Source organism: Erythrolamprus reginae, chromosome 10 (assembly GCF_031021105.1).
Source record: "Erythrolamprus reginae isolate rEryReg1 chromosome 10, rEryReg1.hap1, whole genome shotgun sequence".
Lineage (NCBI taxonomy): Eukaryota > Metazoa > Chordata > Lepidosauria > Squamata > Dipsadidae > Erythrolamprus > Erythrolamprus reginae.
In genome coordinates, this window is record NC_091959.1 from 11153770 (window position 1) to 11165869 (window position 12100).

At 40.5% G+C, this 12100-nt stretch overlaps 1 protein-coding gene across 1 annotated transcript in view; it reads right to left on the bottom strand.

Annotated features, from left to right (window-relative positions):
• HOMER2 (homer scaffold protein 2) overlaps positions 1–12100 on the bottom strand; it is a 99063-nt gene that overhangs the window by 10873 nt on the left and 76090 nt on the right. The window contains exons 4-7 of the mRNA XM_070762373.1: positions 9546–9638; positions 3214–3353; positions 1943–2099; positions 167–277 (exon numbers count right to left, since the gene is read on the bottom strand). Coding sequence (XP_070618474.1) covers positions 167–277; positions 1943–2099; positions 3214–3353; positions 9546–9638 — 501 coding nt within the window. The remainder of the gene's footprint in view (positions 1–166; positions 278–1942; positions 2100–3213; positions 3354–9545; positions 9639–12100) is intronic.

A 12100-nucleotide genomic window follows, 5' to 3' on the forward strand; every position in this document is an offset into this window, starting at 1 on the left:
TTAACTTAAAATTGTAATTGGATTGGTGGGTATTGGATGTGTCACCATGTACTGTTTTTACCATTGTTGTGAGCCGCCCCCGAGTCTGCGGAGAGGGGCGGCATATAAATCCAATAAATCTAATCTAATCTAATAGCTCTTCCCTTCCCTTCAGAGCGTTACTTACCAACTCCTTGTCTTGAAGTTCCGTTTCCAGATCCTGAAGACGCCTGCTAAGCTGTGCATTCCGGTCGCGCTCCTTATCGATTTCGTTGCACTGTTCTTCCAGCTCCGTGATCTTCAAGAAAGAAAACACACAGCCTCTTTAATTTTGTCCTTGAAGTAGACTCTCAGCTGGAGTTTGAGAACCTGGGGCTCGACATTAACTGGTTAAAAACTGTCAGAAATAAGTTTATTTCTTGAGATAATATTACAATGCAAGAAAATGGTTTGTAACCATAGGAAAGCCATAATCAGTATTTAATCATGGGTTTGCTAATTTTGCTGCAACCTGATTGGCTGTAATCTATATATAAGGAGTAACACCCTTTCATGGGTGTGGTTTGTTATAGTGGTTCGTGACTTAGTGGTTTGTTATAGAGTGGTTTTGTTAGAGTGGCTTGTGAGCTACTGGTTTGTTATAGTGGTTTGTAGTGAGTGGTTTGTTATAGTAGTGAGTGGTTTAGTGCTTAGGGGTTTGTGGGTGGTTGCAGTGGTGGTTGTAATAGTAGTGTATGATAGTATTGTGAGCTGCCCCAAGTCTTCGGAGAGGGGCGGCATACAAGTCTAAATAATAATAATAATAATAATAATAATAATAATAATAATAATAATAATATTGTTGCTGTTGCTGTTATTGTTATTATTATTATTGTTGTTGTTATTGTTGTTGTTGTTGTTATTATTATTATTTAGAGAAACATTTTGCTACAAAGAAAAGTAAAATATATTTTTACAAGAAAGCCTGCTGCAGTGTTTTTTTTTATTGAAGATTTAAATTAGGTTTAGTGGTGAACAGTGCCTAGTTGGTGGGGTTACCTGCCGCGTGTGCAAAACTCTCCCCCAACAAAAACTATAATCCCTTTTTATAATGAGCCCTGGTGGCATAGAGGTTAGAATGTGGTATTACAGGCAAACTCTGCCCACAGTCTGGAGATTAATCCTGACCGACTCAAGGTTGACTCAACCTTCCATCCTTCCAAGATCGGTAAAATGAGGACGCAGTTTGTTGCAGTCAAGATGCTCAGAATGTAATAATAATAATAACAATAGAGTTGGAAGGGACCTTGGAGGTCTTCTAGTCCAACCCCCTGTTTAGGCAGGAAACACTACACTACTTCAGACAGAAGGTTATCCAACATCTTCTTTAAAACTTCCAGTGTTGGAGCATTCATAACTTCTGGAGGCGAAGTTGTTCCACTGATTAATTGTTCTAACTGCCAGGAAATTTCTCCTTAGTTCTAGGTTGCTTGTCTCCTTGTTTAGTTTCCACCCATTGCTCCTTGTTCTACCTTCAGGTGCTTCTGAGAATAGGTTTACTCCTCCTTCTTTGTAGCAACCCCTGAGATATTGGAACATTGCTACCATGTCTCCCCTGGTCCTTCTTTTCATTAAACTAGCCATGCACGGTTCCTGAAACCATTCTTCATATGTTTTAGCCTCCAGTCCCCTAATCATCTTTGTTGCTCTTCTCTGCACTTTTTCTAGAGTCTCAACATCCCTTTTGCATCATGGATCCAAAATGCAGTATTCCAAGTGTGGCCTTACCAAGGCCTTATAAAGTGGTATTAAATGTGCTGTAAAGTAAGTGCTATTGCTAACGGGGAAAAAGATCATTACCCTTACAATTTTGATGGATACCTTCAACTTTAAAGAGTTTTGAGCGCTTCACCCTCACTGGATTTAATGAGGTTCTTAGCAATAAATTGCAAAACCAGATGCTTTCATTTGTGGCATCCCCTACCTTATTCTGCAGCTGATCGTTTTCATCTTTGCTAATGGAAAATTGCTTTTTCCAGTGTTCTATACTGGCCGCGGATTCCTGGAGAGCCGTCGTCAGCCTGGCGTTGCTCTCTCTTAAGGTCTGCAGTTCTGTTTCCCATTTCTTCACATTGGAGGTACTAAAGATAAGAAAATACATATAGGCACCCTTGAAATTAGTCGGTAGAAGCGTCATTGCAATTTGCTTTTTTTCAAAAGTAGCGAAAGGGCAATGCCCTTTCGTATTCCACTTTTTGCAATTAACATATTTTTCAGGGTAAACAAAATAAATGAGTGTTATTTTTTATTATTATTATTATTTATTAGATTTGCATGCCGCCCCTCTCTGCAGACTCAGGGTGGCTCACAACAAAAACAAAACAATATATAACAAATCTAATAATTAAAAATCACTAAAAAAACCTTATTAAAAAGAAAACATACACACAAACATACCATGCATAAACTGTATAGGCCTCGGGGGAGATGTCTCAGGTCCCCCATGCCTGGCGGCAGAGGTGGGTTTTAAGGAGTTTACAAAAGACAGGGAGGGTGGGGGCAATTCTAATCTCTGGGGGAAGTTGGTTCCAGAGGGTCGGGGCCGCCACAGAGAAGGCTCTTCCCCTGGGTCCCGCCAGATGACATTGTTTAGTCGACGGGACCTAGAGAAGGCCGACGGGACCCGGGGAAGTGTTATGCATCGTCATTAGGCTCCTCATTTTGTTGCGTTCCTACACTCTTGCCAATTAAAAGAGGGCACTCTCATGATTATTTAATATTGTTTAGTCCCCTCAAGCTGCCAAAGGGGGAAAAAAAATGAACATTATCCAAACACGTCTAAAATTTGCCTTACATGTTGTAAGTTATTTTACATACGTCTGGTTGAAAATAATTCATGTAAAAGAGGGATATAAATATGCCCTAACTGGTATTAATCTAATACAAGACAAATAAGATAGAATAGAATTCTTTATTGGCCATGTGTGATTGGACACACAAGGAATTTGTCTTGGTGCATATGCTCTTAGTGTACATAAAAGAAAAGATACATTTGTCAAGAATCATGTGGTGCAACACTTGTCATGAATGATTATCATAGGGGTCAAATAAGCAATATAAAATCTACTCTAAAAACACCAAGCAATTAAAAACCATGCATCTAAAATCCAATCACAATCATTATTATTTACATTATTTTTAAAATTATTTTATTATAAATAAAAAAAATGTTCTTAAAAAAAACCCCTGCTTTACCTCTGGGCGAGAGCAATCCTCAGTTTGTCGTTTTCCATTTTTAACTGTGCATCACCTGGACCTCCATGTGTGCTTTTTTCCTCGTCTGTTCCGTTCACGCTGGACGTTCGAGTCGAACACGGAGTATCGCGGCCTGATTCCTGCATGATAAGATTTCAAGAGAGCACAAGAAGAATCATCATAAGCCAGGCGTTTGTTTCTTGACCTGTTAGATCATGTTGCAAAACACACAATAACACCCCTATCATTTTGGGAGTGAGCCAATGCTCACCCCTCAAGATTGACACTCTCCTGCTATTCCAAAAAAAGCAGCAGTATTCAGTTTTAATACTTCATGTACTTTAAAAATACTTTTATTAAAAAAAAAAAATTAATTTTTAAAAATCTCCATTATTAAATGGAGATGTGTAGTCTATATGTTTTTACAGTGTAGAAGTTGCAGGTTGCAGGATATTTTTTTTCTGAAACCAATTTGTTTGTTGAGAGAGTAGGTTGTTTGTCTCTAAGTAGAGGGTAATGGGTTAATTAATTAAGTAATGAGCCGGGGTGGCGCAGTAGGTAGAGTGCTGTACTGCAGGCCACTGAAGCTGACTTGTGGATCTGAAGGTCAGCGGTTCAAATCTCATCACCAGCTCAAGGTTGACTCAGCCTTCCATCCTTCCGAGGTGGGTAAAATGAGGACCTGGATTGTGAGGGCAATAGCCTAGCTCTGTTTAAAAAGTGCTATTGCTAACATGTTGTAAGCCGCCCTGAGTCTAAGGAGAAGGGCGGCATAAAAGTAAAACAAATAAATAAATAAATAAATAAATAGATAGATAGATAGATTGATTGATTGATTGATTGATTGATTGATTAATTAATTAATTAATTAATTAGATTTGTATGCCGTCCCTCTCCGTAGACTCGGGGTGGCTAACAACAATAATGAAACAACATATAACAAATCTAATATTTAAAATAATTAAAAGACCCTTATTTAAAAAACCGAACATACACACAAACATACCATGCATAAATTGTACAGACCTAGGGGGAAGGAAATATCTCAATTCCCCCATGCCTGACGGCACAGGTGGGTTTTAAGAAGCTTACGAAAGGCGAGGAGGGTGGGGGCAATTCTGATCTCTGGGGGCAGTTGGTTCCAGAGGGTCGGGGCCGCCACAGAGAAGGCTCTACCCCTGGGTCCCGCCAAACAACATTGTTTAGTCGACGGGACCCAGAGAAGGCCAACTCTGTGGGACCTAACTGGTCACTGGGATTCGTGCGGCAGAAGGCGGTCCCGGAGATATTCTGGCCCGATGCCATGTAGAGCTTTATAGGTCATCACCAATACTTTGAATTGTGATCGGAAACTGATCGGCAGCCAGTGCAGACTGCGGAGTGTTGGTGTAACATGGGCATACTTAGGGAAGCCCATGATTGCTCTCGCAGCTGTTCTGGAGATATTCAAGTTTAATGTTTGATTCCATGACTTTGCAAGTGATGCAACATAAAGAGATTGGTCCGTAATTTTATTTTCTTCTTTTTATAAAAAGATAGTCTTTATTGAGAGTAAATGGGGAAGGGGGTACATAAAATAAAAAGACTGTACAGGTACAGATACAAATGTATAAAAACTTTAAATATGTTTTAGTAAGGTGTTACATATTTAGGAAAGATAAGAGGAATGAAAAAGAAAATGAAGAAAAGAAAGAAGAGAGAAAAAGGAAAGAAGAAAAACAAAAACAAAATTTGTATCTATAAATGTGTAAAAAGTTGTGCTTGTTGCCAACCGATGTGTTGACTCTATTAATCTACAGCTTCTGGGTTACTATCAGTGTTCTTAATGTTTGTACGGTTTTCATCTTTAATTTGGATTAGTTCTCTGTAAGTTATTGTTTTGAATATCTTTTGTTGTGGTTAGCTCTGGCCCAGCTCCTTCCCAAGGACTGTGGATGTGGGGGAGACATCCACATGCTGCAGGCCTGTTTTGTCCCCGGTGGAATCTGCTGATGAAGGCTCCTCTGACCAAGAAGACATGAGTGACAGGGAGGAGGAGAGTGTGGCAGACAGGTCAGAAGGAGATCAATTATCTAGCTCCTCCTTGGATTCGGAACAAGAGTTAATGATACAGCCACACGCGTGGAGAGCAATGCATAGGCAACAACAACTGAGAAATTATTATCAAAGAAAATGAGGCCACCTGTGGTTGGGTGGGGCTGTGGTAATTAGTGTGGCTGCTATAAAGAACAGCCTGTGGGTTTGGCCATTGTGGAGGATTATCTTATCGTTGTGTTTCGTGACTGCTTTACTGACTTTGACCTTTTGTGTGCTGATTTTCCCCCGCTTTGAAACTAAACCAGAGCAAAGTGTGTTTCACTTTGTGAAAGAAGGACTGTGAATTGCCTCACAGCTGCAAGCTAAGTATCTCAGAACTGATAAGGGACTTGTACAAAATACCAGTTTGTTTGGAGACCAGTGCTCTTTGCTATACCAAAAGAGGGCTTAGTTTAAGTGAATTTTCGTTATAAAGAACATTGTTTTGAATTTTCAAACGTGTGTGTGTGTGTGAAATTTGTACCTGTGAATTTTTGGGAGAAGTCTACCAGAGAGCTCGACAGAATATCTTTATGCCTGGTTTTTGTGGGTTTTGGGAGTAATTGCGCTAGGTAAAACTTCTGAACTTTATGTTTTATTTGTATGTTCTCTTTCCCCCCTGCCAAATATACCATTTATTCCATGCTTTGTAGCGGGGTCTGTAATTTTCAACAACGTGGAGTCTCTTTTTTGAAAGATAGGGATGACCATGGCTAGTAGTGACCATAGGTTGGGTAAGGAGCTGGTCCTGAAAGATTTATCAAAATTTATGCTCAGAGGTTCTGCTAGAGTAAGTGGATAATAATGAAGACATAATCTTATAAAGAGGACCAAACCATTAATGAGGTGGAAGGGGAATTTTCTCCTGATCTGCTAACCCTTTGCAGAGTAGATGACCTCATGGGGACTCAGGCCCAGTTGGCAAAGTGAGGATTTCATGCACTTTCAGAAGACCAAGAGCAGAGGTCCCCAAACTTTTCACACAGGGGGCCAGTTCACTGTCCCTCAGACTGTTGGAGGGCCGGAGTATTAAAACTGCACATACCTTATTTAAAGTAAAAAACAAAATGGGAACAAATACAATATTTAATATTTATTCTCTCTCTCTCTCTCTCTCTCTCTCTCTCTCTCTGTGTCTCTCCCTTTCTTTCTTTCTTTCTTTCTTTCTCTCTCCCTTTCTATCTCTCCTCTTCCTTTCTCTCTCCCTCTCTCTCCCTCTCCCCCCTCTCTCTTTCTCTCTCTCTTCTCTTTCTTTCTCTTCTCTTTCTCTCACTCACTCTCTTTCTATCTCTCCCTCTTTCTCTCTACCTTTCCTTCTCTTTCTTTCTCTCTTTCTATCTCTCCCTCTTTGTATCTCTCCCTCTTTCTCTCTACCTTTCTTTCTCTTTCTCTCTCTCCCTTTCTATCTCTCCCTTTCTCTCTGTCCCTCTCTTTCTTTCTCTCTGTCCCTCTCTTTCTTTCTCTCTGTCCCTCTCTTTCTTTCTCTCTCTTATCTCTCCTTCTGTCACTCACTCTCTTTCTATCTCTCTTTCTTTCTCTCTCTCCCTCTCTCTCTATCTCTTCCTCTTTCTCTCTCTCCCTTTCTATCTCTCCTCTTCCTTTCTTTCTCTCTCTCTCTTTGCCGCCTTTAAGGAGAGGAACTGTTGCTGCTCTGCCATAGGGCAGCAACAGTTATTCTCCCTAAAGGCAGCAAAGGAAGGGGCCAATTGCAGGCCCGCTTTCCTCCCCGCCCCCTTGCCTCTCCACCTTCTCCTCGCTTAGCAGCCGACCAACTGCGGTGAGTGGACAGGAGATTCGGGAGCTTATTATATAGAAACATAGAAGTCTGACGGCAGAAAAAGACCTCATGGCTCATCGAGTCTGCCCTTATACTATTTTCTGTATTTTATCTTAGGATGGATATATGTTTATCCCAGGCATGTTTAAATTCAGTTACTGTGGATTTATCTACCACGTCTGCTGGAAGTTTGTTCCAAGGATCTACTACTCTTTCAGTAAAATAATATTTTCTCATGTTGCTCTTGATCTTTCCCCCAACTAACTTCAGATTGTGTCCCCTTGTTCTTGTGTATACTTTCCTATTAAAAACACTTTCCTCCTGGACCTTATTTAACCCTTTAATATATTTAAATGTTTCGATCATGTCCCCCCTTTTCCTTCTGTCCTCCAGACTATACAGATTGAGTTAATTAAGTCTTTCCTGATACGTTTTATGCTTAAGGCCTTCCACCATTCTTGTAGCCCGTCTTTGGACCCGTTCAATTTTGTCAATATCTTTTTGTAGGTGAGGTCTCCAGAACTGAACACAGTATTCCAAATGTGGTCTCACCAGCATTCTATATAGCGGGATCATAATCTCCCTCTTCCTGCTTGTTATACCTCTAGCTATGCAGTCAAGCATCCTACTTGCTTTCCCTACCGCCCTATATCAATCAGTAAAATCTCGTGTGCTGCCGCGGGCCGGTTTAAAGACCTCATCGGGCAGCATCTGGCCCGTGGGCCATAGTTTGGGGACCGCTGACCAAGAGGGTGGGGGTAGATGGGGGCCTTTAAAGAACTTTTTTTTGTTTCTTAATTGCATCCCTACCCCCCCCCAAACGTTCAAAATCAATACAATATGTTCAAGAAATAGTCTTGTCAATGCAAATTGATGCTTTAGCAAATCATACGTTTGCATTCATGCCAACAACAGAAAGAGTGACAGTTTTAAAAAAAATAAAATCCTAGTGTATAAAGGAGTGCAAATGACAAGGAAAGAGGAGGGCAAATTGAGCATCTTTTTCTCAGGGGGTGTTAACTTTAAAAAAAATTATGGGAAAAGCTAAATCTGTGCTGGGAAGATTAAAACTGTTCAATATAATCCCTTCTTTGTAATCGGGAGGATGTTCTTCCTGTGATTTTTTTACACGCCAATAAAGCAGAATATTTGTAGCTCGGGGTTGAAATGAGGGCTCCTTGGTGCTCTCTCTGAGCTTGGTCCCCCCTCCCTTGCAGATATTTTATTACCCAACTAGGTAACATCATCAGCGCTACTAAAGAGTGCAGTTTGCTGTCAAACCTTACTAGCACTAATGATGTTACCTAGTTTGGCTAATGATGGGCTTTCCCAAATATGCCCGTGTTACACCAACACTCCGCAGGCTGCATTGGTTGCCAATCAGTTTCCGGTCACAATTCAAAGTGTTGGTTATGACCTATAAAGCCCTTCATGGCACCGGACCAGATTATCTCAGGGACCACCTTCTGCCGCATGAATCCCAGCTATGGAGAGAGAGAGAAAGAAAGAGGAAGGAAGGAAGGAAGGAAAGAAGAGAAAGAAAAAGGGAGGGAGAGAGAAAGAAAGAGAAATAGAGAGGAAGAAAGAGAGGAAGAGAGATAGAGAAAAATAGATTTTTTTTTGCTCCAAATAGACCAAATTTTTAATCAAGAACTTCTCCTCCACCCTCCCCCTCCACCCGTCAATGGTGTCCTCTTTACCAATGTTAAAATTTGGTCACTTTATCCTGGCAGAGAGTTGGGGGGGCGCGGGAAATTATTATTATTATTATTTATTAGATTTGTATGCCGCCCCTCTCCGTGGGCTCGGGGCGGCTCACAGCAATGATAAAAAGCAATATACAATGACAAATCTAATAGTTAGAATCTAAAATAACAATAATACATTTAAAAAGTCTAAAAGACCAGAAACCCCAATATATAAAAAACATACATACAGTCATATCATACACACACATAAAAAAACCTACATAGGCAGGGGGAGATGTTTCATTTCCCCCATGCTTGATGACAGAGGTGGGTTTTAAGGAGTTTACGAAAGGCAAGGAGGGTGGGGGCAGTTCTAATCTCTGGAGGGAGCTGACTCCAGAGGGTCAGAGCCGCCACAGAGAAGGCTCTTCCTCTGGGTCCCGCCAAACGACATTGTTTAGTTGACGGGACCCGGAGGAGACCAACTCTGTGGGACCTAACCGGTCGCTGGGATTCGTGCGGCAGAAGGCGGTCTTGTAGATAACCTGGTCCGTTGCCAATGTTTACTTCTTTCTAGGGGGGATGTAACAGAAAATAATTGAGAAACACTGTCTTAGCCCAATGTTTAAACTCAGCCAATCCACAAGAAATTGGGTTTTTTTCCCCATTAGCCAATGCTTTATTTTAAATTCATTTCAAGATCTTAAAGTGTTAAGCAAAAATTTGCCTTTTTGCCTTTTGCAAGCTTGCCACGACCCTCATCCTTGAATAGAGAACAAATCTTGACTTACTTGCGAATGGTTACTGGACGTTTCCATTTTTTCTTGCGACCGGTCTCTGGCTAGCCGAGCAGCTTCTTTCACCTCCTGAAACTTCTCAGCAAACTAAAAGAGAACACAAAGATCAAAACGTTGCCTTAAATTTTGGATTCTAAAGCTATGGCTGCCGATCGGTTTCCGGTCACAATTCAAAGTGTTGGTTATGACCTTTAAAGCCCTACATGGCATTGGGCCAGAATACATCCAGAACCGCCTTCTACCGCACGAATCCCAGCGGCCGATAAGGTCCCACAGAGTTGGCCTTCTCCGGGTCCCGTTGACCAAACAATGTCATTTGGCGGGCCCCAGGGGAAGAGCCTTCTCTGTGGCGGCCCCGGCCCTCTGGAATCAACTCCCCCCAGAGATTAGAACTGCCCCCATCCTCCTTGTCTTTTGCAAGTTACTCAAGACCCACCTTTGTCGCCAGGCATGGGGGAGTTAGGATATTCCTTCCCCATGGCCATTACAAGTTATGTATGGTATGTTTGTGTGTATGTTTGGTTTTTATAATAAGGGTTTTTAGTTGTTTTATTAAATTGGATTGTTACATGTTGTTTTTTTATCATTGTTGTTAGCCGCCCTGAGTCTGCGGAGAGGGGTGGCATACAAATCCAATAAATAATAATAATAATAATAATAATAATAATAATAATAATAATAATATGTGAGTGGATTAAAAAATGCATTTTATGTTGGGTTATGTCTTAGTCTCATAGGCAGCTGGTCACGAATTTCAATAAATTTAAGCATACTTAGACATATTAGAACGGTTTAACAGTTGCAAGAACTGGGCATGGCTAGTTTAATGAAAAAAAAGGACAGGGGAGACATGATAGCAGTGTTCTAATATCTCAGGTGTTGCCCCAAACAAGAGGGAGTCAGGCTACTCTCCAAAGCACCTGAGGACAGAACAAGAAGCAATGGGTGGAAACTAAATAAGGAGAGAAGCAACTTAGAACTAAGGAGAAATTTCCTGACAGTTAGAACAATAAATCAGTGGAACAGCTTGCCTCCAGAAGTTGTGAATGCTCCAACACTGGAAGTTTGAAAGAAGATGTTAGATAGCCATCTGTCTGAAGTAGTGTAGGGTTTCCTGCCTAAGCAGGGGGTTGGACTAGAAGACCTCCAAGGTCCCTTCCAACTGTGTTGTTGTTGTTGTTGTAAAGAAGAAGAAGAAGAAGAAGAAGAAGAAGAAGAAGAAGAAGAAGAAGAAGAAGAAGAAGAAGAGGAAGAAAAGAAGAAGGAGAAGGAGAAGAAGAACAACAACAACAAGAAGAAGAAGAACAAAAAGAAGAACAAGAAGAAGAACAAGAAGAACAAGAAGAAGAACAAGAAGAAGAACAAGAAGAAGAACAAAAAGAACAAAAAGAACAAGAAGAAGAACAAGAAGAACAAGAAGAAGAACAAAAGGAAGAACAAGAAGAACAAGAAGAAGAACAAGAAGAAGAAGAACAAGAAGAAGAAGAAGAAGAACAAGAAGAAGAACAAGAAGAAAAACAAGAAGAAGAACAAGAAGAAGAACAAGAAGAAAAACAAGAAGAAGAACAAGAAGAAGAACAAGAAGAAGAACAAGAAGAAGAACAAGAAGAAGAACAAGAACAAGAAGAAGAACAAGAAGAACGAGAAGAAGAACAAGAAGAAGAACAAGAAGAAGAACAAGAAAAGGAGGAGGAGGTAGTAGTAGTTGTTGCCATTGTTCTTGGTGCTTTCTGAGCTTACATGTTTTCTTGAAGATGTTTCATTACCCAAACTACATAACATCATCAGTGAAGGAGAAGAAGGAAAAAGAGATGGGAAACAAAGAAGGGAGAGGAAGAAGAAAATGAAGGAAAGAGAGGAAATGAAAGAAGGAAGAGAAGAAGAGGGAAGAGTTGAAGATGAAAATTTCAAAGAGGAAAAAGAGAAGAGGAGAAAGAGAAGAAAGAGAAAAGAAGAGGAGGAGGAGGAAGAAGAAGAAGAAGAAGAAGAAGAAGAAGAAGAAGAAGAAGAAGAAGAAGAAGAAGAGGTGAGGTCAACATGAAAAGAAGGAGGAGGAAGAGGAAAGAGAAATACACAGCAAAAAATACAAAGGAAGCAATATTTAATCCACTGCCCATCATTTTATGATCACCCACACACTAACCTACATTTAGCCCAGCAAATGACAAAAGGAAGGGAGAGAAGGAAGAGCAACAAAAGAGTAGATAAAATGCAGAAAGGAAACCAAAAATATATTGTTGTTTTTTGTTTCAGCTAAAGTGCAAATATTCATTATTTTTCCCCCTCCCTTTGATTGTGGCCTCCTTCAAACCTCCCCAATTTCCCAACACAGCATAACCTTTTATTGGCTATAACAGGGCAAGGTGAAAATGGGGATAAATATTCATTTGAAAGCAGAGTTATAAATCCTGGCTGTGAATATAATTTGTCACTTAGCCTCATAGTAACCCTGTGGCTGAGATCACATTTAAAACTTAGGTTTGTGTAATCCATCACTAAAAGTTATCGCTAGAGAGAAAAGGGAAACAAATATCCTATTTCTACACCAC